This window comes from Rhinolophus hipposideros, assembly GCF_964194185.1.
Source record: "Rhinolophus hipposideros genome assembly, chromosome: 9".
Lineage (NCBI taxonomy): Eukaryota > Metazoa > Chordata > Mammalia > Chiroptera > Rhinolophidae > Rhinolophus > Rhinolophus hipposideros.
Window position 1 is genome coordinate 721605 of NC_138055.1, and position 26807 is coordinate 748411.

The following is a 26807-nucleotide window of genomic DNA, read 5'->3' on the forward strand; positions in this document are numbered from 1 at the left end:
GTTAGGTTCGGGCAAGGGCTTCGCCTTCGTTCTTAGTTTCCGCCACCCTACTTCCGGCCGAGGGCCATCGAGACGGCTGCGCTCGGAGGAACGGCGCCGTGGACGAGCGAGGTCAGCGCGCGCTGTGGCGGCCGGGGCTCTCGGGGCGGGCGGCCTGGCCTCCGAGCCGGCGCTTTCGCAGCGCCCCCCGTGTCCACACGGGACGGCGGCGGGCCTATTCAGCAGGGGCTCCGCGCCGCCTCCCCGGGGGCCTGATGGGCGTGTTTCAGGGGCGCAGCCACCTCCAGGGCCCCAGGTGCCGCCGGTGCCCGGCACGGACCACGGCGTGAGCGGGAGAACCACTGGGAGCGTCGGCTGCGTTCCAGCAGGACGCGTGGGCCGGGCGGGAGACGTGCAGCGGGAGCACAGCGTTCCCCGGCGTCCGGCTGGCGGGGGCCTGATGCGCCCCAGTTCGCGTGTGTTCCCAGCGGGGACTGAGAATTTGAACGTCCGCGTGGACCGAGCTCAGCAGAGGCCTTAGAACCCCCACTGGGGGCACGAGGGCCTCTGCAGGCCATTCCTGATCCGAGCGGCGCCGCCCTAAAAGCCACGTCCTGGGGGCTCGTGCCTGTGGTGGCCTGTGATGGCGCAGATTGACGGCCCAGACCGCCGCGAGCCGGGCCGGCCAGTGCAAACGTCCGCTTACCCTGTGGAGCCCCGGCGGCGGGTGGGTCGGCCGCTGGTGTCCTGGCTGCCTTGCGTGCTCCTGGGGGCCTCTGGTTCCTGCCCCCGGTCGCCAGCCGAGCGCGCTCGGGAGAGGCCCCCGCGCAGGGGCTGCGCGGATCTGCACGAAGCCTCGCTGCGCAGCTTGTGGGGGACAGGACGTTCCTGGGGGGGCGCAGTGTCCTCTGGACGGACGCAGCGTGGGGTCCGAGGGGACAGGCCCGTGCTGAGCTGGCCGGGGACCGCTGTGGGCGCGTCTGGTCCCTGCCAGGCCGGGCGTGAGCCTCACTGTGTGGCTGCGCAGATGCCTCCTGTTTCCGTAAACTCTTTTCCGCCAACGATGAGAGGAACGGAGATCGGAGGTATGGATGTTCCGTGGTCTCCTCGGCTTTCCTGCAGACGAAGCATTAACGTACTTGTAGTGAAAATATAAGCTGGTGTCATGAGGTCTACACTTAAGAGTTTTTACCGAATTTCTTCTTCAGCGAGTTTGTTGAGCACCTACTATGCGCCAGACGCTGCTGATACAGCAGTGCGTCCGCCTGGTGGCGCTGTCTGCAGCATGTAAATCCCACAGGGAGACAATCAAAGGCGTCGTCCAGTCGGCACATGTGAGCGCCTCCTAGGATGACCAGGGTCATCCAGGGTCATGTCCTGGCTGAGGTTATGGTGGGGGGCGGGGTACAAACAAGCCAGAAAGATCCCGCCCTCTGTGAGCTTAGTTTTAGAAAGAGATAGACTACTGGCAGCACCCCTTTCCATCGGTGGTTTCTATTTTTGGAAAGGAAAACCTTAGGTTGCTTCTGATGGGCAGTGCATGTTGACTTGGTAATCCTTAACCGTGGAAGGCAGCTTCCCCTTGCCTCCCCCCACCTCACCCCCACCACGTCCGGGGTGGTCCCTGATTGCGATTCCTTCTCCACAGGTTCTGTCACGTGTGGACCCCCACTTGCTCTCTTTGGAGGGTGTGGACTTCCTCAGTGCCCCTCTTAGCAAAGGCAGCCGTGACAAACAGGAAGCAGTGTGGCTCTCTCCTTCACATTCTGGCCTCTCCAGTTTTGAGCCAATAAAATGAAACCCGTTTAATGAGAAACTGGAAACGTGAAGAAGAGTTTGCCATGTCCTCCCCCCAACTCTCCGGTTGACAAGACGTAGGTCTTCTAAGTAGGAACTGACTGGCCATGTTCTTGGTTTCCTTGGGAAGCTCTGCCACAGGTTGCCCTCAAACCGTCCTGTTGGTGTCTGGGTGACCCAGGCACATCTGTCTGAACCCCCCAAGGACAGGGCATGCTTTCTGCCACCACGTATTCATGTTCATGACCAGCATGCTGCCCTCCAGGTGCGCCCCCTTCCACAGTACAGCTCAGAAGGCAGCAGGGCGGGCGTCCATAGCCCATCCCACCCCATCCCGCTGGGTTGGGCGCAGGGGCTTCTCTGGCTGCCGTGTCCCCCTCCTGCCCTCCCACCTCTCAGACTCCTTCCTTCTCTCGGTGGGGACCAGGGACCCGAGCTGGGTTCTGCCCAACTGTCCTATGGGATTTGAGCGCCTCCAGTGCAGGGGCATTCCGCTGCCCCCCAGACGCCGGGCACAGCGAGGGCCTGGAGTGTGTTCTGCAGAGACTCGCACACAGCTTCACGCGTGAGCCAGTGGTTAAAACGTGGAAGCTTCTTGAGCATGTCTTTTAAAAAAGCTTTGTACGTTGATGTGTTTTCAGACGTATGGAAGTTGTGACAATAAGTCAAAGCATTCCCCTCACCCTTCACCAGACCTCACGATGTTAACTCGAGTGAGAGTCTAAGAGTAGGGAACCTTCGCTTTCGTTCTTTCAAGGGCTCCCAGAGTGGCAGTGCTGACGGTTGGTGACAGCGTGTGAAGGTGGCGCAGAATGGCCGGGAAGAGGCCATCGGGCTCGGGCAAGCAGCGCTGGTTGCTGGGGCTGCTGGTGGCCGTCGCTGCCGCCCACCTCGTCGCCTGTCCCTATGCCAAGGTGGAGGAGAGCTTCAGCCTGCAAGCTGTGCATGACCTGCTGTACCACCGGCTGGACGTGGAGAAGGTGGGGCCGCGCCTGCAGCCGGGTCTCATCCCCGTGTCTTGGGGCCTCTGCTGACCTCCTCTCCCCCTGCAGTACGACCACCTGGAGTTCCCTGGCGTGGTCCCCAGGACGTTCCTCGGGCCGCTGGTGATCGCGGTGCTGTCCGGCCCTGCGGTCTACGTGCTCTCATTGCTAGAAGTGTCCAAGTTCTACTCTCAGCTGATAGGTAAGGACGGGACTCTTCCGATGGTGACCGATGAAGGGTCGTGAGAGCAGGTGACCTCAGCCAGCCGGGCAGAGGCTCCCTCACTCAAGAGTGTCCGTCTGCTCAATCTTGGTGTCCTTGGCCACTCAGTGTGGCGGTCAGAGCACGGGTTGAGGTCAGACATCCGTCCGTCCTGGGGTGTGACCTGGGGCAGAGAACCGAGCACCTCTTGAATCACTCGTGACTGAGGTGTGGCCCTCCCGCCCAGGCTGGCACAGCAGGAAACCAGCCTGGGCTGGCGCCCCGACCTGCGGCCTCGCCAGAGGACGCTCCGTACACAGCGCCGTGACCTCACTCCTAGTCACAGTGCCATCTTCCCAATTCGGTGTTTTCATTGCCAACGCAGACTGGACTCGCATGTCCCCAGCTGACGTGAGCGCGTCCTCACGGCCAGTTTGACCTGCCCAGGGGAGCGCTGTGACAAAGTCAGCTTTCTGAGGAGTAGTGGTGCTCTCGGAAGGGGCAGCTACACAGGCTGTGCTGGTTGTGGCATCAGTGGGGCGCCCCGACGGGACAGTGGGGGCCCGTCTCAGTGATGGCTGTGTGGGGGACCCCCAGTGCTGGTGCCAGGCTCGTCATACTGTTGTACGGACACTGCCTGCCTGTCCTGGGCCACATGGTCACCATGACGCATACACGTCAGGTGGTCCGTTCCCTACACCTTCCTTTTTTTTTTTTTTTAAGATTTTATTGGGGAAGGGAAACAGGACTTTATTGGTAACAGTGTGTACTTCCAGGACTTTTTCCGAGTCAAGTTGTTGTCCTTTCAGTCTTAGTTGTGGAGGGCGCAGCTCAGCTCCAGGTCCAGTTGCCGTTGCTAGTTGCAGGGGGCACAGCCCACCATCCCTTGCGAGAGTCAACCGGCAACCTCCTGGTTGAGAGGACACGCTCCAACCAACAACTGAGCCACCCGGGAGCTGAGCAGCAGCTCATTGCCTTCATTCTAGTTGCAGAGGGCGCTGCTCACTTGCCCATGTAGGAATCGAACTGGCAGCCCCGTTGCCCAGAGCTCGCGCTCTAACCAACTGAGCCACCCGTCCACCCTACACCCTCCATTTTTAATACCAAAGGCCACTCCCCTGTCTCAGGGTTGTTTCCCTGTCACCTGGTCATTAACGGACCACTGTGTGTTAGTTTTAAAGACTGGCTTTGCCTCAGCACCTGTCTCACGGGTTGCCCATGTGTTGTCTCTTTGTTTAGTCAGAGCAGTCCTTGGGCTCTGTGTGATTTGGGGGCTCTGGACTTTACAAAAAGAGGTGAGACGGCACTTTGGGGCCACGGCGGCCACCATGTTCTGCTGGATGACGGCCACGCAGTTCCACCTGATGTTCTATTGCACGCGGACACTCCCCAACGTGCTGGCCCTGCCCGTGGGTACGTAGCTGCGAGCTGTGCCCGCCAGACATAGTGATGGCCCCAGGCCTCTTGCTGGGCTCAGGCGTACTGCTGGGGGACAGCCAAGGGGGTGTCCATTGAGGGAGGCGGGCACTGCTCCGGAGAGCCTTGGGCCCTGGAGACAGGCAGCAGGTGGCTGCTCTGGGCCTCTGGGTCCGGGCTGTGCGAAGGCCACGTCGGTGGGCCGGGGTTCGGTGTGGCCTCTGCCTGAGGAGTACCCCGTGTCCTGCCCATGTCTTGCAGTGCTGCTGGCCCTCACGGCCTGGCTGCGGCAGAGCTGGGCCCGCTTCCTCCGGCTGTCGGCACTGGCCATCCTAGTCTTCAGAGCCGAGCTGAGCCTGCTCCTGGGCCTCGTGCTGCTGCTGCTCTTGGCCACCCGGCGGCTGTCTGTGGCCCGGGCCCTGCGGTGCGCCGTGCCGGCCGGTGTGCTCTGCCTCGGTGAGTGGGCCGCGGGCATCCTGGCTGGGCCGTGCTCTGCCCTGTCTCCCAGACCTAGAGAAGTTGGGAGGCTGTTTTCACGGGACGAGACCCCCTAAAGCCAGGCGTCTTCATGCGTGGTCCTTGCTGTGGTGTCCCCTCCTCCTGGGGCTGCTGGCTGGGGGCCCCGGGAAGGTGCTCACAAGGGAGCAGATGCCCTGATGCCTCAGTAGCTTTGCGTGACACTGCGGGGCTGCTTTGTGGGGACATGACCTGGGACCTGGGACTGGGACTCGGGGCTGCCATCGACCCAGCAGCGTCGAAGTCTTAGCTTTCCGGTGGCTGTGTCCTTGCCTGAGGAGCTCTTTATTTTATCAGGACTGACGGTCGCTGTAGACTCCTACTTTTGGCGCTATCTCGTGTGGCCCGAAGGAACGGTGCTTTGGTACAACACCATCCAGAACAAAAGTTCCAACTGGGGAGTATCCTTTATGTGTCGTCGTAAAATGGCCATAGGGCAGGCCACCGGCCACCCCCTGGCCTTGTTCAGGAGAGACGCAAGGCTCTGCTGTCCTCCCTGCCCTCCCCACCTGACGGGACGTGGCAGTCTGCTGCAGCTGCTGCAGCACCCACACTGGCGTCTTCCACCCCGTCCACACCAGTGCCCCCTGGGCCCCTGCTGCAGCACCTGCCCCCGCTGTGGAAACACCACCCGACTTCTGCGTCTGTCCCGTGAGAGTCTGCTGTTCAGATGTTTCATTGTGGATATTTAGACGCACGGAGAGCAATGTGACCAGCCCCTGTACACCCACCACCCCGGGACTGTCTGTTTCTGTACAGAACAAAGAAGGGGAGGGTGAAAACCATGCACAGCCCGGTCCCCAGCTGCTGGACTCCCTGCCGGCACCGATGGCCCTTCTGTCCTTGGTCACCTGAGGCCCAGGCGCTCCCGCAGGGACACTCCCGGCCCCCGGCTGAGCTGGCCGAGGGTGACTGACGCTGGCACTAGCCTCCTTAACCCCCCAGACCTCGCCCCTGCTCTGGTACTTCTACTCGGCCCTGCCCCGCGGCCTGGGCTGTAGCCTGCTCTTTGTCCCGCTGGGCCTGGTGGACAGGAGGGCCCGGGTGCTGCTGCTGCCGGCACTGGGCTTCGTGGGCCTGTACTCGCTACTGCCTCACAAGGAGCTGCGTTTCGTCCTCTACGCCTTCCCCATGCTCAACGCAGTGGCTGCCCGGGGCTGTGCCCACCTGTGAGTGCTTCCGCGGGCGCCTCTGCACATGGGCTCATTGGTTATCAGGGCAGCCGGGCGTCCCGCTGGGCCTGGGCCAGCTTGACGGGCCAGGCACTGACCAGTGGCTCTGCTTAGTCTATCTTGGTCTTCTGCCAGCCCGGACATGTGTCTCGGGCCCGTTGGCACACAGCCATGCTAAGCACCCAGGGCTCGGTCACTTGGGGGCGGGACACCTGCCTACGACATAGCCACAGCTCCGGTGGCGGGGAGGCTCCGAGAGTGGCAGGTCTGGTGAAGGAGGGAGCCCAGGTTGAGAACATCCGTCCGGTGGGTGGACAGTGGGGGAGAGTCAGGCAGGAAGTGAGGGTGGCAAGGTTGGGAGACGGGGCAGAGCGCCGGAACCGACGCGGAATGGTCACTGCTGTGGTGGGAACTGTGGGCAGCTCTGTGAGTGTGGGAAGTCGGTGATGCTGTGCGCTGGCCTGGGGCTTCTCCAGTCAGGGACGTCCGGAGCCTGAGCGGGGACCCCGACACAGCAGGCTGACACCCTTGGGGCCGAGAGGGAGGATGATCTTGTTCATGGGAAACACGGGTGTCACTTAGCAAAGCCAGGAGGACGGGCTGTGCTCATGATAAAGCATGTGCTGCCCACGTCCCCACACAGAGGCCCAGGTGTGTAGGGACCCCTGTGCAAGGACTCTGACAAGCTGGGGAGTCTCCGTGTACAAGAGGTAGGAGGTGACGTATGTGGGGCCCTTTCCTCTCACAGGGACACAGCAGCAGGTCCCCTAGACGCTGCCATTTCAGAGGCGGCCCTAGGTCCTGGAGTAAAAGGTTTGGGTGTCAGAGGCAGAAACAGGACTTAGAATTGCAAACTTTGCACAGTCACTGCTCTTCATGGTCCCGGGCCCCCTGCCCGTCACCAGGTTTTGGCTGGAACATGTAAGGAATCTGGCAGCATGGGGCTTCCTCTGGCAGGCCCCTAAGGGCTGGGGCCACCCTAGGGGTGTGACTGTGAGTGGGGGTGAGGCACATGGCTCACGCTGAGGGTCTGCAGTACTCCAGAAGGTTGAGCAGCAGCTGTGTGTCCCTGACACCCGTTCCACTTCCTGGCGGCCGTGCCCCTTCCCTGAGCCGTGTGCTCTTCTTGCAGGCTGAACAATTCCCGGAAGTCTTGGTTGTATAGAGCAGGGTCCCTGCTTGTGATCGGGCACCTTCTGGTGAATGCCGCGTACTCAGCCACGGCCCTGTATGTGTCCCACTTCAACTACCCCGGTGGCGTGGCCATGCAGAGGCTGCACGAGCTGGTGGCCCCCCGGACAGGTAGGAGCTGGGGTGAGCTGGGCGGTGGCAGCTGTGGCCCAAGGCCCATGCGCAGTTGTGACCGGGCGGCTGTGGTTCCACAGATGTCATTCTGCACATCGACGCAGCAGCTGCACAGACAGGTGTGTCTCGGTTCTTGGAAGTCAATGGGGCCTGGAGGTACGTTCCCACCGTAACACGACAGCAGGTGGTGCTACTCCCAGAGGCTGCATGGGGGCCGCAGCACAGGGGCACCGCCCTGCTGTTGTCTTGCAGGTACGAGAAGAAGGAGGACTTGCAGCCCGGGTCGGAGGCCATGCTGGCCTACACACACCTGCTCATGGAGGCGGCCCCCGGGCACCTGGCCCTCTACAAGGACACACACCGGGTGCTGGCCAGCGTCGCAGGTACCACTGGGGTGAGTCTGAACTTGACCAGGCTGCCTCCCTTCGACGTCAACATGCAGACCAAGCTGGTGCTTCTGGAGAGACTCCTCAGGCCTTCCTGATCAGGAGCAGCATTCTGCCAAGAACGAGGGACAATGTGGACAAGTCGCAGAACCACCACACACTCCCAGGAGGCCTGAGGCGCAGGCCGGGCCCACCGACAGCCACACGTGGGTGGCAGCCCACCCTGTTTGCTGCCGGAACACCCCTGGGAACATCAGGCCCCCCGCCTGCATTCCAAGCTGCAAGCTATGGGGTGAGCACTCTAGTCACAGGCACATGTCCCTATTTCAGGTGAAAGTTTAGGAGATACACATGTTCAAAAAGGAATGAGAATTAAAGTTTGTAAATCTGTTCTTGTTAGCAATCTTATAGTACGTGGTATTTCCAGAGAGTGCGTTCCCCGAGGTTGTATTTTTAAGTGATGATTTCGGCACTTCCACTTTACTGAACAGCATTTGTTAAGTAGCCGAAGTATGTCTAACAATACAGAGAATGGGGTGCTGCTGCATGCGTGTCACGTGTGTCACACACACCACGCACGTGCAGAACGTCAGGCTATTTCTGTCTGAGCCATTTGGGAGTGAGCTGCTTACCATATGGCCTTGACCCCGAGTGCCCAGTGTGTCCTGGGAAGGAGGTGGGGCCTTTCCCACCTGCAGGTACTGTCTGTCCAATGGACGTGACAAGCCGACTGTGCAGACCTGTGACAGGGGACCTCCCCCAGGCCCCAGAGCTCCCCCACTCAGCGCCGTCTGGTGACGCTGCCAAGCAGCCTTTGCAGCCCATCCTCAGCGCCTGGCGGCTTCCCGGCCGCGCTCCTCTTGGCCTCTGTCGCAGCCCTGAGCCTCCGTCTCTCAGGCCTCCTTTCGGTGGGGAATGCTTTACAGACAAGATCTGGGCACAAACTGTGCTTGTCGCTATTGGGATGTCCTTAGGGTGTTTCTGTGCACGGAGTTGGGAGAACGGGGCGCCTGCACACGTGCACGTGCCGACACCTCCAGCCCCACCTGTCCACATCTGTCCGGCCTCCCACAGTGAGCCCTGACCCCAGCAGTGGCAATGCGTCTAATCAATGCGAAAGCAGCTCCAGTCGCTTTGCCCCTCCGAGCAGGGGCGGGATTCACATTCTACTCGCCCATGAGGGAGGTTTGGGGCCAAAGGCTGTGTTTGTGAATGCCTTGGGTTCGTCCCCCTCCGCTGTGGTCGTGCTGTCATCTGTCTTGGGGTTGGGTTCACTGCTTTCCATTTGCTTTCATGTTAGGACCCGACTGCCATCCTTTTCAATTATTAGCACATGGCCATGCTTCTAGAAATCCCAGCTATTCATCAAGGCCTGGCAGGGAAGTCACTCCCTCTTGTGCCTCCTCCTGTTTCCTGTAACTTCCGTCTTGGTTTTCTGGCGTTTCTTTCATGTGCTGTTTTTTGTAAAGATAGGCAAATACATGTACACACACTTTATTTCCCTTCATTACACAAAAGGTGGCACTCTGTACAGATGCTCCTTTGCATTTTGTGTTTTCTACTTCTGGAACATCTGAACATCAGCCTGTCTGTTCTGAGAGTTCTCTGGCTTTGGGGACCACGTGACTGCACCTGTTTCCGAGTCAGTCTCCTATGTGGGAACACCGGGGTGCTGCCGATGTCTTTAAACTTCAAATGAAGGTCTGATGCATTGATATCTTCAGATTGTTCGAGGTGCATCTTCAGTTTGAGTTCCTAGAAGTGGGGTGCTGGCTGGGCCTGAGTGCGTATTAGTTCTGCTCAGTCTTGCCAAATTCCTCTCCACGGGGTGGCATCATTTCAAGTTAACACCAGGTGGAAAGTCTGTCAGGCTTTTCCAGTCTGACGAGTGAGCATGGTACCAGGACAGTGTGGTCTCTGTTTCCCTCGGGAATGAAGCTGATACCTTTTCACAGCTTTAAGGGCTGTTTGTTTTGTAAATTGTCTGCTCACATCTTTTGTCCATGCTCCTTTGGATTTCTGGTCATTTTCCTTTCACCGTAGAACAATTCCCCAATTAGTAGGGCATTCACCCTTTACTACAATATGTTGCGAATGATTTCTCCGTTTGTCTTTTGGCTGCAGAAGTGTTCTCAGCTTGAGGTTTCTATGTTTACGTGTCTTTTCTTTCCCTGCGTCAGAGTTGGGAAGCCTTTTCCATGCAGAGTCCAGCCACGTTTTCTCCCCATGCTTGCCCGTGTCAGCATCTCATGTAGTCCTCTCATCCATTGGGATTTACTTTTGTGTGAGGGAGAGGTGGCCAGATTTTCTCTTTTTCCAAATGGCTCTCCACTTATTAAAAGTCCATCTTCGCCTCTGAGATTTGAAGTCACAGACTGAACTTCTGCATCAAGTTCTGGCAATTACAAATGAAACTGCTGTAAACATCCGCGTGCAGGTTTTTGTGTGGACATGTTTCTAGTTCCTCTGAGGGAAATACTGTGGAGCTCTGTTGCTGGATATGATAAAAGAGTACGTTTAGTTTTGGAAGGAACTTCCAGACCGTCTTCCAAAGTGGCTGCACCATTTGCCCTACCAGCAGTGAGTGATGGTTCCTGCAGCTCCACGTCTGCCAGCATTTTTATTGGTGTTGTCTGTGTTTGCTGTCTACCCCAACGGCGTTTTTGCCTTTGAGTGTGCCTTGTCGTTTACTGTTGAAAGGCGGACATGTCCTTGGTAACAGGGAGTACAGTAAATGGGCCTTCGTGACATGGTATCAGGTGTGGGGGGCAGTGTTCTGTGGTTCCACGATTCGGGTCAGTCTATAGTGAGCCTGCGCCCTGCACTGTGCTCCCCGTGTGTGTCTCTGTTTTCTCCTCCCCCCTTAGCTGGACCAATGGATGGAGGGGCTAGAGTTGGGTATTTCCCGTCTGCAGTCAGTGGGCTCTGATGATCCCCAGCTGGCCGGGCCCGGTTAGTTTCTCCTGAGGGCAGGCCTTGAGAACAGGGTGCCTGGTGTGTTTAAAATGGTTGCTTTCCTCCTTTGCTGGAAGCATGAGGGGATCTTTCTCTGATACTGGGAACCTGGTGGAGCTCCTGGAGATGAATCTCACGATACCGTGCGGCCCCCTTATGACTGGGTCCCTGGAGTTTCTCACTCTGACTTGTTCACTCTGAGCCTCCAGAAATGCATCGCTTACAGTTCAGGGGACCCCCATACAGATTCCCTGGTGGTTTCTGCCCGTGAATCTCTGCTCTGGGAAGCCGTGATGACTTGTGTTCACCTGTCTGTCCAGTTTGGGGAGCAGTGGTTTGCCCTGTGTCTTCTCTTCTCTTACAGATCCAAGAAGGGCTGTTGCTTTTTCAGTTTCTTCTGCTTGTCACTTGTTAGGATTGAGTGATGACTTTCAAACTCCTTACATGAGGAACCCCAAACCAGAAGTTAACAATCGTTTTTTAAAAAGACACATCAGTCTCTTACATCATGCAGAAAATGAAAAGTGGAGTTATAAAACCATGGTTACAGTAAGACTAGCTTTTATAATTGCCATGTATTTTTCCTGAACCCTTTATTTCTTCACACATTTTCAAGGTATTGTCTCGTGCCCTTTAATGTCACCCAGAGGGCTCCCTTGAACATTTCGGGCCATCTGGTGGTCACCAACTTCCTTCTGCTTTTGCTCATCTGGGAATGTCTTAATTGCTCCCTCGCTTTTGAAGGACAGTCTTGCTGGATATAGGATCCTTGGTTCACAGTTTCTCTTTTAGCCGTGAAAGTATTGGTCACTGTCCCCTGGCTGCCAGGCCCTCTGATGAGACATCTGCTGGCCATCTTATTGATGTACCTTTGTATCTGATGGGGCACTTCTCTTGAGGTTTTCAAGATTCTGTCTGTCTTTTGACAATCCAATTACATAATGTGTCTCGATGTGGGTCTTTTTGAGTTTATCTTACTTGATGGTCATTGAGCTTCTTGGATGTTTATATCAATGTATTTAATTAAATTAGAAGTTTTTGGCCATTATATATTCACATATTCTCTCTGCCCCTTTCTCTCTCTCCTCCTTCTGGGACAATGTGTATGTTTGCTTGATGAAGCCCCACAGGTCCCTTAGTCTCTGTTCACTTTTCTTCAGTCTTCTTTTTCAGACGCAATCATTTCAATTGTCCTATCTTCAAGTTTGCTGATTCTTTCTTCTTTCTGCTTGAATCTGCCTTTGAATCCCTCTAGTGAATTTTCCACTTCAGTTATTCTTTTTCCTCAAGGAAACAAATACCAGTGCCAATTTAAAAAATGTAACAGGAACAAATTTCCAGATACAGATCCAACCTGAACTGCAAAATCACTACCAACAAACCTGACAAAAAGCGAGGAGCCACGTGACGCAGTGTGCAGGCGCGAGGGGAGGTGGGCTTTGCTCTGGAACAGAAGGCAGCAGTGAGTGTGGGACGTGTGGCGTCGCCCTAGGTGGAGCGACCTGCCTTTCTTACTGAACCAGAGCAGAGCGTGTGCAGAGCTGTCACAGACTGTGGCTACCAGGCCCCCTCAGCCCCATGCCTCTGCTCTCCATGCCGGCCCCCTTCCTCCTCTCCTGTGGACTTGGCTGTCCCCTCCCTCCGAATGCAGGTCCCGGTGGCAGTGCCATGTAGAGATGGGCAGCCCCTCTCTGCTCAGGCCGTCTGCCACGCAGCACAGCCAGTTCCTGGGCTGTGGGGACAGGAGAGGTGCAGGGTGGGCAGCCGGACTGACCCGGCTGCGGATCGGCCGCCCACGTGGCCGCAGAGTGGTCAGAGCTGGGAACCATTCCCGAGCTGAAGCTCGTGGTCTGCTGCTGGAGGCAGATGGCTCCCAGGACCGGGCGTGAGGCCGCCTTACTGTGGAGCTGTTCTTGGGTACGTTTGGGGAGTGCAGGGTCATTGTGTCTTCCGTGAAGTGGATCATTTATGGCTAAGAAGCATCTCTCTAGTGGTGCTTCCTGCCGGAGACTCCCTTGCCCCATGAGCAGCCATCCCAGCTGTCCTCGTGCCCACTCTGTGTCCTCAGCGTGATGAGTGGGTCTTGTAAATGAACAGAACTGGGTTTGTCATTGTATCCAATCCAGCAGTCTCTTAATTAGTGTTCCGCTTGCATTCAATACAATTGCTGATCCACTTGGGTTTAGAGCTAAGCGTTTACTGTTGGCTTCTCTTTGCCCCTTCCTACCTTCCTTTCGGTTAATGAAAGTAATTTGTTAGTTCATTTCCTCGTTGTTAGTTTTGTAAACATTTTTATTGCTGTTAATGTTTATCTTAGAGATTATATGCATCTGACTTCTAGAATTTACTTTAACTTCCTACTGTTACGGTTTACGGGGTAGTGATGGGTCCCGTCAGCCTTTGCTCCCTGTCCTATCCCACCACCTTTCATGCTGCTGGGGCTTGTTCTGCCTTTCCTTTAAGCCCTAAGCGACACTGCAGTTTTAAATGGCCAGTGTTCACCTTGACTTCCCATTTCTTACTCTCCCCAGAAATGTCCTTTATTCCTTCCAACGTCATCACACGTCGATCTGCCTGGAGAACGCCCTTCAGAAGGCATTTCAGGGCAGGTCCGCTGGTGACAAATCCTCAGTGTTGTTTTCTCTGGAAGCTTCCCTTCACTGTCATTTTTGCAGGGTGTCCACTGGCCATGTGCTTGGTGGTCATTTCCTCTCTGCACCTCACAGGCTGTTCCATTTTTTTACAACCTGCATTGCTTCTGCTAAAGGGGAGCTGCCAGTGAGTTGTTCCTCTGGAGGTAAAAGTTTCTTCCTTTCTCTGCTTTCCAGATTTTGTCTTTGGTTTTCAGCACTCTGCTGTGATTTGCCAAAGTGTAGATTTGTGTGTCATTTTTGTTTATCCTGACTTTGTGACAGCCGTGGCCACGATTGCTGTCAGTTTGGGAAAGCCCCAGACACCCAGGCTCCTTTGGGCACTGCCTGCGCGTTCCCCTCCTCCAGCCCTCCTGGGACCCGTCAGACCCCCCACTGCCCCGCGTCTCGTCCTCTCTTCTCTCTGCGCTCCATTCCGAGGTTTTCTCCTGACCCAGCGCCAATCCAGCAGTCCTCTCTGCTAACTTAATATTAGGTCCACCTACTGAATTAGTTTGTCATTTTACTTTTCAGTTTTAGAATGTTCCTGTTTGTGGCTTTCATGTCTGCTGACATTCTCCACCTTACCATTTCCTGGAGTGTGCTAGTCAGCGTCTCTGTCTGAACAATGACTTTGGGTCACCCATGTCTGTCTTTGTTGTCCATTCTCCCCTTGCAGTCTTTGGTCCGATTTTTCTTACGAAAAGTCAAACTTTATGTAAGTAAAGTTAGAGAAGCTCAGGACCTTTCCATAGAAAGAAAATTTTGCTCTGGGCAGCAAGGTGTAGGAGGGCAGGCCACCTCGATGCACTTGAGGCTGTGCTTTGTCACGACTGGTCTATCTCGTTCGCCCTTCATGGATCTCCCCAGAGAGCTGGGGTCCTCTCGCTGCAGGCACTGAAGTCCGTGTTGCTCCCTGCCCAGGGTGCCCGCTGAGCTTCTCAGGCGCTCGCCCTGCCCCCTCTTGAGGCGCCCTCTTCCTGGACTCCGTGTTGGCATCACGGGACATCTCCAGAGTCCAGTGCTCACCCCTTCTGTCACGTCTGCAGCCGCCCCCGAAAGCCAGAACTGCTGGATGAGGACGCCCCCACGTCCTCTGCAGCCCGCAACTGGCTGGACCAGGGCTGCCATGGCACCTCCGGGGACTGCACTGCTGGGGACCGGCACAGTCCCACTCTGGCGGGGACGGCACCAAGCTGGCGAGTGCAGGTGACAGAGACAGCAGCAGAGCTCTGGGAGGGAAGGGGCCACACTGTTGTCCCCCAGCTCACTGTCATTGTGACAATCACCTCTCCCCCCCACTGTGGAAACCTGTCTTAAGTTGAATCTTTGAAGCATGAACACAGAAAGAAGCAGGAAAGTGTTGACATCCCCAGCGTGAGCTGGGTGACAGTTACATACGGGTGAGCAGAGCCGTGTGGACCTGGCTTCTGACCCAACCGATGAACTGGAGGCGGAAGGGAGCTGTTTACAGACCCGAACGACTTAGTCTTGGGCCAGCACCAGGCACACAGGTGCACAGAGCCTTCGAGAAAGTGTCCCCTGTGTGAGTCCAGCCAGACACTCAGGTGGGCGCACCAGGCCCCCAGCCAGGAGGCTGGCCACGGCCTCGTCCCGCCTGCTCTCGTGAGGCCGCGCACCACGGGACCCAGAAAAAAGAACCGGGGGACTCTGCCTTCAGGAAAGCCATGAGCCCTGACGTGGCAACTTGACAGCACCTGTTCTGGGCTCTGGACTCACTGCCTGGACCTGGGTAGAGCCTGGACACGGCTGAAGGCCGAACCCAAGCTGGTGAGACATCCACGTGGCGCTGCCTTGAGCGCTGAGGAGGGACACTTGCACGTCAGCAAGGGTCACTCGTGTGACCCCGGTCGCTGCTCCCTGAGCATCCAGAACAAGGCTGGTCTCTGGAACGTGCGCACTGCCACCCAGGCGAGAGGGTACATAGCCAAGGCGACTGCCAGGCTGCCTGACGGGCTCTTCCGTTCGGGCCCCGCACAGAACGTTCTCGGCACTGTCAGCACCGTCATCAACGCTGAGAGCTGCGTCACCACCTCCTGTGCCCTACCCAGGGCTAAGGCTGCACGCTTGGGGTTTCCGTGTCTACTGGCCCCCAGGGGACGACTTCTATTATCCTAACAATAAAAAGCCACTGTCCTCCAGCAGTAGAAAATCGCAAATAAAAAGTTTAATTTCAAAAACTGAGTTCATCATTTATAAATACACTAAAACATGGTCAATGCAAAGTCAGATGAATAATAGGTACAGTATTTTAACAAAACAACTTTTCTAAAGGTAAGAGGCAAAGGAGTGACTTGCTTCACCCAGAATATTTAATTGGTCTGAAATAATATGAACCCTTTTCTACCTGTTGAAGCAGAAACTTTGAAGACATATTACTGTTAGAAGAACCTGACAGCTGACACTTCATTCTGACGTCCTTGGGGTCCCAAAACACCCCAGTGATGGCTGAATGTTCCCCATTATAAATCTAAACACCTAAGGCTATTCTCACAACCATAATATAAATCTTCCCTGTTGATAAGCCATCTCTTCTAAAAAGAATTTTACACATAATTTGATCAAACTGGCGGTCACTACACAAATTTCAAAAGACAGTTTCAAAGTGTACAGACTTCGTCAGGGGCTTGGAGGTTTAATCAGCAGGACTGCTGTAAACGAGTCATGTTGTGTCCTGGCCGGATGCCTATTAGAACCAGTCGGGCATCAGCCACCCGGCCACGTGAGACCTGGATGCAGGGCAGGAAGTGGGAAGCTCTCCTCACCACTCACTGTATCACTGACACTCCGTGACACAGCTCGGTTTAGTTTTGTCTTCAAATGCCATGTCTTTCTTGTAGTAAACAGCTATCTTCCAGAGTATTCTCTGTGCTCCTCACATACTTTACAACCTGCACTTAAAAACCGCTCAGTCAGGATGGCTTCAACTCCACCTCCTATGTACAGGTTTTATTCGACAGCCACAAAAGCTGTTTTGCTGCAATTAAAGCAATATTTAACTAAAATACAGTACCTGATTTGTGGTTTTTACATAATTGAATAAAAAGCCTACAGAATAAAACTGTTGACATCTTCTCTGCCATTCTAGTGAAACAAATTACTAACCCCCAACTTTTAAAAAACTTTACAGTTACGGATTCAAACCTAATCATCGTATTTCATAATTGACTAGACGGGCTATTTCTAGCGGACTTCTTAAAAACCACGCCGTGATACCTGGCCGAAGGACTGGGAGTAAGGCACATGTGGACATTCCGGTGAGCGCAGGAACTCAGCGTGGACCTGAGAGTGCTGGGTCTGATGTCCTACATGGCCCCGACCGGGGCAGCCAGCAGCCCGGGACAAACAGCCGGTGCCGAACAGGCAACAGGTCTTCCGCCAGTGGCTCCACTGTGAGTCTCAATACTGAAAGTATATTAAGGGAAGATTCACTTTCAGAAAGATCAGTTTTTCAAAATGTTCCATCATGAGCCTGGACTGGCCGAAGCTTCCATTCTCAGGGTGTGTGCTAAACAGCCTCTCGGAAGGGACGATGCTCGGGGGGCAGCCCAGAAACCTGACAGCCAGAGCAGAGAGGCCCGGCCAGGCCGCCTTCTTCAGGTTCCAGTAGGTGAGCGGGTCACAGCTGTGTTCAAGCACCTCCTCCTCCAGATACGCGAGCACCATGTCCTCGGGGACCTTCGTCTTTCCTCGCGGGTCCTGCTGCTTTATCTCGGCCATGAGCGACCACAGGTTGTCCTCCCCACCGGAGTCTTTCGATGGGGAGCCTGGATCACACCCGTTGGCGACAGGTGTGTCCTCTGAGGTAGAATGCAGCATCTCGAGCTCCCTGATTAAATCCTGTTTGTACTGCTCGGCCTCTTCCTCGGAGAACAGCGAGGCCTTGTAACGCGGGTCCAGCAGTGTGGCAAACACGTACCTGGGGTCGTGCAGGGTGGCGGACAGCCGGCTCACCATGGCCTCCTTCAGGGACTTGAGCATGGTGTCGATGCCCATCGTCTCCTCGAACAGCATCTCGACCTTTCTGGTCAGGATATGGATCATGGGGATGACCTGGCTGAGCGTGGACACGTGGCTGCTCATCTCCCGGCTCGCGGCGTCGAACGGCTTCAGCGCATGACACACGGACTGCATGACCTCCCACTGGTCACAGCTGATCAGTTCTCGGAAATTACACTCGATGGACATCTCGTTAATTGCCCTCTTCTGCTCGACGAGTCGTTCAAGCATGTGGAACGACGTGTTCCACTTGGACGGGACGTCCTGGATGAGATGGTGTTGCGGCAGCTCATATTCCTTCTGCAGCTCGGCCAGTCTCTCCTTGGCCCTGTGTGACCGCTGTACCCGCTCGCATACCTTCCGCGCGATGCTGAGTAAGTTCTGGACCATCCTCTGGCTCTTCATAGCCTCGCTGACAATAAGGTTCACTGTGTGGCTGAAGCACTGCACGCTCGAGTGGTCCCCTTCATTCAGCGTCTTGCCTACGCTTGGGTTGTCGGTCACTGTGATGCCCACCTGGAGGCCGGTGGATGTCACCCAGGCCTCCCACCAACATTCCAGCTGCTTCTGAATGCTGTTGCCGCTGTAGTCGCAGTCAATCTGTGACACGTCTAAAAGTGCTGAGCAGTGGTGGTCCTCACAGTGCGGCCGGAACGAAGACTCGAACGTGACCCAGTGAGCAGTGAGGGTCAGGTACTCCCGGGTCTGGTTACTCATCCATATTCCGGACGTGAAGTGGATCACGCCACTCTCAGCTTCCTTCAGATGTGACATAATTATCTGCTTCACATTATCGTACATCCCTGGGATAGCTGTCCTGGAGAAGTAGGAAGGTGAGGGCAAAGAGTACTGAGGTTTCAAGTATTCGAGCAGCCTATTAAAGCCAACATTGTCTACAAAAGAATATGGCTGAAGGTCAAGTGCAATCATTTCCGCTATGAGACTCGTTATTTTTTTGGCAACTGGATGAGAGTCATAGAGCTTCTCATCGGTGTCATCAAAGGAGGAGGCTCGTGACAATTCTGTGCTCAGGGGCTCATGGCCGCTCGGAGCAGAGGGCAGCACGGTCTTGGGGACGTCGGCCTTCAGCACGCTGCCGTGGAACCTCTGCAGATGCCTCAGCAGACAGCTGGTGCCCAGGTTGGTCGGCTTTTTCCCCCTGCTGATTGTCCGGCCACAGTGCAGGCACACGACTTTCGTGGGGTCTGCAGGGCACACGGAAAAATGATTCCACAGCTTTGAGGTCTTCTTGCTGTGAACGGGAAACAGAGCTGGACTGCTTTTTGTCACCACTGTTGGCAAGTCAGTTAATTTGGAGGAGGAACTTTCTGCAGAAGCCAAGGTGGCATACGGAGAATTTGCCAAACTGGCCCCCAGAAGGCCCTTTTGGTTCCCAACCACTTCCGGGTGGCGTCGGTAGAGATGTCTCATCAAACAGCTTGTGCCCACATCTCCCTTCTTCCCCCGACTGATGACGCATCCGCAGTGTCTGCAGACCGCCTTCAGGCTGTCCGTGGGGGCCAGCGAAAAGTGATGCCACACTTCGGACTTCAGCCTCTTCACCGCCTTTTTATTCTGTTGGAACGCAGCACCAGGTCCAAACAAGCGAGGGCTCAACCTGTCACCTGGCCGCTTCTGGGGAGAGGACACCAACGAGGCCTCGCCGGCGGCATCGGAGGGCGACGACACAGACACGTCTTCCATCAGCGCGTCTCCGGGCAGCAGATGTGACTGTAGGTCCTCCGTGGGCCGGTCGGGGGAGGAGGCCGCCGAGGGGGACGCCTGAGCCAGCTTCCCCGGTGATGACGATACGGAGCCTGGCTCCCCGTCTGGGGGCGGCGGGGCAGGCAGCAACGTGGGGGGCGCGGAGTAGAGGGGCGGGATGGCGGCGCCCCCGCCATTCTCCTGCAGCACGATGGAGCGGTGTGCCCTCCACATGTGCCGGATCAGGCAGCTCGTGCCCAGGTCCTTCCCGTTCTTGCCTCTGCTAAACTCATTCATGCAGTGGATGCAGACGGCCTTGGAGCTGTCGAGAGGTGACAGGTAGAAGTGCCTCCAGACGGCCGACCGCCTGCGGGACCCAGATGTGCCCTTGGGAAGCGCCAGGCTCCTCTCCACCCCGCTCTCTGCAGCTTCATCGTATTGGGGCGTGGGGAGCTGTGAGTGGGGGCCCACTGTGGCCTCTTCCCGGCCGTACTTCTCGGAGGTGGACAAGTCGGAGGAGATGTCTTCAGAAGACATGACAGACACAGATTCTTCCGTCACTCGATCGGGAGATGGGATCTTAGATCCCATCCTCTGGACCAGTTTGATGGGTGACAGCACCGTGCCCAGGTCTCCGACCTCAGCGGGCTGTGGCGGGAGCAGCAGCGACGGGGGCGAGAGCGAGGGGGCCAGGGCTGAGGCAGTGCCGTGTTCCTGGACGAGCACCGTGGGGTGTGCTCTCCTCACGTGTCGCATGAGGCAGCTGGTGCTCAGGTCCTTCTCGTTCTTGCCCCTGCTGAACTCCTTCATGCAGTACATACATATTGCTTTCGTGCTGTCCCGAGGAGAGATGAAGAAATGCTTCCAAGCCGGAGACTTCTTCCTGGAGCTTATGTTCCGGCCGGACAGCAGGCTCTGCGTCACGGCCTCCATCGCCACGTCGTACAGCGTGCTGCTGTACTGTGAGAACAGGGACCCGTACTCGTCCTCGCCGTCGGCGGGGACACACCTCCCCGGCGGCTCACAGCCACAGCTTGTCTCTCTGGTCTCTGCCTGTCCGTCACCACTGTCGGCTGGTTTCCTGTCCTCTTGCTCAATTTTAAAGTCCATTCTTTCCAGACTGTGGTTCGGAATTTGACCATCATCTTCCTCTTCTATTTTAAAATTTACTTTATCGGAAACAAAATCACCACCCGCTTTGGGATGAGTTTCCTGGTTTATCTCCATGGCTGTCCATAACTATTCTGGCTGTTTCACCACGCTGATATCTTAGGTTGGTAAAAAAAATGATCCAAACGCACACTTGTTGCCCAAATGCACATTTTCTTCAGTGATTTCAACAGTTCTATCTTTTGGGATGTTTATGAATATGGCCAATCATACGTCTCCCTGAAATCCAGAACGTGTAACTCATGAGCACATCTTTTTCGGGTGCAGACCACTGCTTTCCAGGAGTTCGATAAGTCCTTCAAGCTGCAGACATACATTCACGCGGTGCAGCCCTGCCTGGCGTCTTGGAAACAGGATGGCTGCCATCTTGATGGCCCCTCTGTATTTCCTGTAAGAGATGAAATCAAGTCAAGCACCGAACGAAATCACACATTTAAAACTGATACTGCCAGGGGTAGACTAACATACACAGCGGGGGAAAAAAATCCCACGATGGTAAATTAAAATAGAAAATCTTGTTCCCTAACTTTTTAACAATCCACTTACACAATGAAAATACCCCAAAACTGTAAAACAAATGAAAAGTAAAGATACATATTTAAATTCAAATGGCCTATTAATAAAGGATCGGGTTGGGGGGACACAGAAAAAACCTACAACAGTATAAAAAGGTTGGTTTGATCTAGAACCTATACCATCAGTCATCAGAGAGTTGAGTAGCTGCTGTCATCAGCAGAGCTGAACCCCCAAATCAGTCTCACTCCACCTGCAGCAAGGATTGTCACAGGAACTGAGAACCTGGCAGCTAACATACGTGACAGACTATTCACAGACTGAACACTGAGCATCCTAAAGAAAACGAAGACTGCCCGCGTGCAGGGGTGGAGGGGAGGCCTGCGACAGCACACTGGCATCCAGCCTGGGCGGCCGCTAGGACAGCCAGCTTGCAGGGACACACCAGTTCTCAAGGACTGTAAGACCTCGACCATGACAGAGGCCAGAAGCAGGGTGCGTGCTGCTCTGAAGGCACATGAGAGTGATGGGAGCAGGAGCAGGCGGCACCTGGCGACCCAGCTGAGATGTGAAGGATGGTGCACAGGTGGCAGGAGTGGAGCGCTGATAACAGTATAAAGAAAGCAACCAAAACCCAGTCGTGGCTATATGGCTGCACGAATAGTGGGAAGAACACGCTTATGACACTGAAGCTAGACCCTAGGTAACCTACGAGAAACGCACCTTTTTTGGGGGGGACACCCACCAGGGGTTTAGTATAAATAACAACCAGCACAGAAAAACTCAAAACTACACATAAACCAAAACCAGAAGGCCAAATGGTGGGGACAAAAGGCACATTTCTAACCCTTTGTGTTAGCCAGCCCCGAAATAAAAACCAAAGTGAGAACAAATGAAGACAATGGGAAGGAAAGGCTCGCGCACAGCTATGGGAGGAGAGAATGGCCACAGAACCCAGGGGCCAGGGCCAAGCCTGGGCCGGGAGGGGGATGGCCAGGTTCTTCCCAGCTCAGCTGACCCTGAGCTTCCCCAGGGGCACCGGCACCCTGCCGGCTGGGAGGTGAGCCAGGCCGAGGGCAGGGTCTGCTCCTCCCATGGGAGCAGATGGTGGCTGGGGTCAGACACAGCCTCTGCCCACGTGTTCAGGCTGCCCATGGAGAGGATGGGCACGGGCGTCGCCACGGTGCCACCAGGAGCCATGCAGACAGCGAGCGTCCTGCCACCTGGGACCAGCACAGCTCAGAGGAGACCACTGACGGGCACTGGGTACCCAAGGAGGATCACCTGATGCCAGAAGCTGGGCCAGCCAACGGCCTGTGCCCGAGCACGTGGTGGGGGCACTGCCCAGCTCCATCCACCTGCACAGCCCCTTGGGACGCCAGCCTGGCCCAAATGCCGATAGCAGCCGTTCATGTATACAAACGTGACATATATGTGTCATGTATGTACGTTGAGCAGACTATCATTTATTGTATGTCAATTATATCCAGTGTGAAATAATACAAACTATATACATATTGGTCTCTGTCCTCAGTTCCTGCTAATATTTGGTCTTTAATCCCGGTTTCTCAAACCCTTGTAATTTCCTGAGTAATGGGGGCATTGACACAGAGCTCTTGAATCCCTGGGGATTTCCTGGGTGATGGAAGGATCTCTTGTTCTAATGAGGCGAGTCTGGGCGGCTCCTGGACGGGACTCGGTACCACCAAGACCAAGCCTTGGTTAGAACGTGGAACTTTCAGGCCTGCCCTGCCCCCATCCTCCGGAGAGGGGGAGCTGGGCTGGAAACTGAGCTCACAGCTGACCATGCCTGCATGATGAAGCTCCCTACCAATCCTCCAAGTACAGGGTTCGGGGACTTCTAGGCTGGTGAACACACCCATGCCCATCTCCACGGAGACGGGTGCTCCTGTGCTCAGCACGCTCCAGATCGCGCCCTCTGCACCTCTTCACCTGGCTGCTCACTTGGCTCCTTCACCATGTCCTTTAACAACTGTAAGTGTTATTACGTAAGTACGTATTTCCCTGGGTTCTGTGAGCTGCTCCAGCACATTACCAAACCTGAGGAAGGGGTTGTGGGAACCCCAATTTGTAGCCGGTTGGTCAGAAGCCCAGGGGACACCTGCAGTTGGTGGCGGAAGCAGAAGCAGTCTTGTGAGACTGAGCCCTCAACCTGAGGGACAGACGCCACCTCCAGAAGAGCTATGACTGCTGGTCTTTGCTTCAGAATAACTGAATGAGGGGTACAGATCAAACGGAAACGGCCATGAGTTGGCTGCTACCTGTTGAAGCAGGATGATGTGTCACGGGGCTCATTATGCTGGTCTTCCTAACAGACATGAGAAAACATCCTGAGGAATTGTTTTCAGACTTTCAAGAGAAGCAGTGTAAACAGGGAGACAGAGGAGTGATGTCTTCAAAGTTCTGAAAAAATAAAAGCCAAACCAGGATTCAATATCCAGCACAAATATTCCCACAGCAGTGAACATGAGATAAAACACTGTCCGACAGATCAAACACAGAATGTGTCACCTGGTGACCTGTATTTCAGGAAATGCGAGTGTTCTTCGGGCAGAAGAATATAACTGCATACAGAAGTTCAGTGACGCAGAAGAGACACAGAGTAATGAAAGCAGCAACAACGGTGTGGGTGGAGAGCGAGGCGTGTGGTGTGCTCACTGCTACTGGGGGCCTTTGCTTCTAGGCCCTTCCGAAGAATTAACTAAAAACCACACACACACACACACACAGTGAGAGACATGCATGTAAATAAACACCTTGATTTCACACTGACACCTCTAATTTCAACCCAACACCACAGGATCATTCTAGCCTCCCTTTTTCCATACTTGTAACTTCTTTCTCCAGCAGTGAGAAATCTGGCTCCCACCAGCTTAAAAGATTTACTCATTGACTCGGTTCTACAATATCCAGAAAGTCGTTTCTGAATGCTATCCCATACCACCAAGGAAGAAGAAGCTTTCTAACTAGAGACACTAGTTTATAAATGTTTGTCTTTGGGCTTGAGCGTACATAAGCAAGCATTGTGTCCAAGAGTTCCTTGGGTCAGTTTTCCCTCTTAAGGGTGGTTATTTTATTCATTTGAAATATAATAGTTGTTTCTGTTGGTAACACAGCACAGAACTAGAATAGCCATACCACAATCTCAACAACAAGACAAAACTGATGGAATGTTTCCTTACGTCCAAAGTATAAGCCAAGGACAAACCAAGGACACATACAAGGCCTGTAGAGTGTTGGATCTGTACAGGAGGAAAGAGAAGGCAGCCCTGGTCATGCGATACACAGGTAATCCCCAAGGAGCCCACAGGTACGCTGGCAGTGCCAGGCCAAGCTGCTGGAATTGGGAGGCATGCTCTAGGCAGTCAAGCAGGGGGCGTCAGGGCCCCAGGTAAGGTCCAAAGTGGCTGGAGCTGAGCTTCCTTCCAGGCAAAGACCCACAGCAAAGAGAATCTGCTGGGGAAAGACTCAAGGACAAAGGAAGGATAAGTTAGAGAAAGCAGAGGGGACACCCCATGAGACCACAGAGCCAGCCACTGTCCTGAGTGGCAGGGTGAGGACCTCTGTGCATCAACTGCTCCAGAGAAGCAAAGAAAGTGCAGAACTCAGAATTAACCCAAGGCCTGCAACAACCTGAGGAGTGTTAATTCAGGAAGAACTATGGGACCTGTGAGGTAGCAGGCGGTGCATTGGACCGCCCACCTTTCCTTCCCCATGAGCAGCCATGAAGCCAGCAGCCCCACAACCACAGCACGTGCGCAAGTCCACAGGCTTGCAGCCACCAGGAGGCACATCAGGTCCGCAGCCCCTTGAAAAGTTCTGCTCTCTGCAGCACTGTCACTGTCTGACCTCTGTCACAGGTCCCTAGGACAGCCCCATTCACAGAGCACAGCTACTATTTGGCCTGACTTGGAGCTTGCTTTGTGGGCGTCAGTTGAAAACAAACAGGTGCACCTTTTTTTAACATCACAGCTGCCTAAAGCTGCAACACCAGGTGGGGCAAGCGAGAGCCTGGGAACCAGATGTCTGCAGGGAGCTTTGAAAAGCGTCCTAGTGATGTCGAAGGGCACGCGCATGTGCAGAGCTGTGCACAAGCCAGGAAAGACATGAGGCGTCCCCGTTGGCTGCCCCTGAAGCCCTATGGAAGCAGAAGGTGAAGGCAAGGCCAACTGCTCGAGGACAAATGCCTGTCCCAGCACATACACACAAAGAGCCCCCGGCAAGGGTGCCCGACATATCTGTGTGATGCATTTAAGGAAATCTCTGACCACCAAGCTAAGCAAGCAGAGACTTAAGTGGCCAAACAGTACAAGGAATACAGACTTTTCAGAATTAGTACAGTAAAGTTACGAAAGAAATAAACAGGCAGAAACAAAACAAAATAAACCCTAGCAATAACAACAAACTCCAGAGGGAGGGGGATCTGATGTCTAGCTTTCAACAAAAACAAAAATATTATAAGACACACACAAAAGCAGGAAAATATGGCCCCCACACAGGAAAGTCAAAAGAAATTGTCCCTGAGGGGCCCATGTGTGGACTTACTAGACTAAGACTTTATACCAGCTATCATAAATATGTTGGAAGAACTAAAGAAACCATGTATAAGGAAATGAAAGGAAAGTATGCCAAATTTCTCACCAAATAAATATCAATAGAGAGACAAAAATTGTAAAAAAGAACCAAGTAGAAATTATGGAACTGAAATATATAACTAAAATGAAAATTTCACTAGAGGGGCTCAATCGCTGGCAGAAAAAAGAATCAGCAAACCTGAACACATGTCAACTAGAAAAACTAAACAAAATCTGCAAGCACAAAGAATACCATCAACCAACATGAAGTAACACACATCTACAGAATACTCCATCCAACAGCAGCACAATACATATTCTTTTCAAGTGAACGACACATTCCACAGTACACACCATATGCTAGGCCATGAAACAAATATTAATACATTTAAGAGGACTGAAACTACGCACGTATGTCCTTCAGGCACAAGAGAGTTAGATTATAAAACAATAGGAAATTTGAGAAATCAATAAATATCTGGAAATGAAAACACATTTCTAAATAATTCATGGGTCAAAAAGAAATTATAGGGAGTATTTGAGATCTTGTTCTCCAGCATATGCCATCAGTTTGGATCAAACAAACTTTTATAAAAATTCACATTTCTTATGTCCACACCTTGCATCCCACACCTCCCTGCCACAGCACACACAGATGTGTGTGTGTTTCTCCCCATTGCTGGGCACAGTTCTATCACAGGAGAAAGACTTTCAGATATTTGCTCCTGAGCCTGGACCAGATCTTCCCTAATTTCCCTGCAACCTAAAACAACAAACAAACAGGTGTTCAAAAACTTGAACTTAGTGAGTCTAATATTCTCTTCTCCTACGTCCTAGAGAGCCAGGATTCTCAGGGTAGAAAAGAAATAAACAAAGGTCAAAGAAACATCCTATAGTCGGTGAGCGGAATAACAACAACAAAAACCACATCAAAATGTATGAGATACAGCTAGCATTGTGCTCAGAGAGAAATTTATAGCTTTAAATGCCTATATTAGAAAAGAAAGAGCTCAAATCAATAATGTAAATATTCACCTTTTAAAAAAAGGCCTAGAAAAAATAAGAACCAAACCAAGGCAGAGAAGAGGGAAATAGTAAAGATTAGAGTGGATATTAGTGAACTAGAAAACAGAAAAGTGATACAGAACATCAATGAAACCAAAAGTTGTTTCTTTGAAAAGATCAACAGAATTGACAAATCCTTAGCTAGATTCCAAGAAAAATAGAAAACAAAGAATGTAAAAATGTGCAGACATCACCAGATTCTACAAAAATTAAATGGAATATAATAGAATACTATGCAATAACTTTCTATCAACAAAACTTAGGTGATATGGAAAAAAATCCTAGAAAATAATAAATTACCAAAAGTGACTCAAAAGAAATAGAAAATCAGAATAGACCTATAACAAGTAAAGAAATTGAATTAGTGACTTAAATTTTTCCCACAGAGAAAAATGTAGG

At 53.8% G+C, this 26807-nt stretch overlaps 2 protein-coding genes across 13 annotated transcripts in view; one reads left to right on the top strand and one right to left on the bottom strand.

Moving 5' to 3' along the window:
- Positions 1-16748, top strand: ALG12 (ALG12 alpha-1,6-mannosyltransferase). Of its 8 annotated transcripts, none has more exons than XR_013993983.1 (11): positions 1-111; positions 2534-2756; positions 2829-2961; positions 4201-4374; positions 4639-4833; positions 5191-5294; positions 5839-6062; positions 7198-7367; positions 7451-7526; positions 7623-8048; positions 14266-16747. XR_013993983.1 is itself a non-coding variant. In XM_081059190.1 (11 exons), exons 3-11 carry the CDS (start codon positions 2589-2591, stop codon positions 7852-7854), a joined length of 1476 nt encoding a protein of 491 aa, XP_080915316.1. In that variant the 5' UTR covers positions 44-111; positions 1628-1853; positions 2534-2588; the 3' UTR covers positions 7855-16747. The 8 variants fall into 8 exon arrangements, 6 of the variants coding, with proteins under 6 accessions (XP_080915315.1, XP_080915316.1, XP_080915317.1 ...); XR_013993984.1 differs by having other exon boundaries at positions 16493-16747; XM_081059190.1 differs by adding an exon at positions 1628-1853 and having other exon boundaries at positions 44-111; positions 7623-16747.
- Positions 15509-26807, bottom strand: part of ZBED4 (zinc finger BED-type containing 4) — a gene marked incomplete at its 3' end in the record, with an annotated part of 24588 nt that continues 13289 nt past the window's right edge. For 3 of the 5 annotated variants that reach the window (XM_081059185.1, XM_081059186.1, XM_081059187.1), the window contains exons 3-4: positions 23031-23172; positions 16762-20623 (exon numbers count right to left, since the gene is read on the bottom strand). In XM_081059185.1, coding sequence (XP_080915311.1) covers positions 16762-20292 — 3531 coding nt within the window. In that variant the 5' untranslated portion in view covers positions 20293-20623; positions 23031-23172. Of the gene's footprint in view, positions 20624-23030; positions 23173-23280; positions 23471-26807 lie in introns of all 5 variants that reach the window. The other 2 variants (XM_081059184.1, XM_081059188.1) reach the window with 2 other exon arrangements.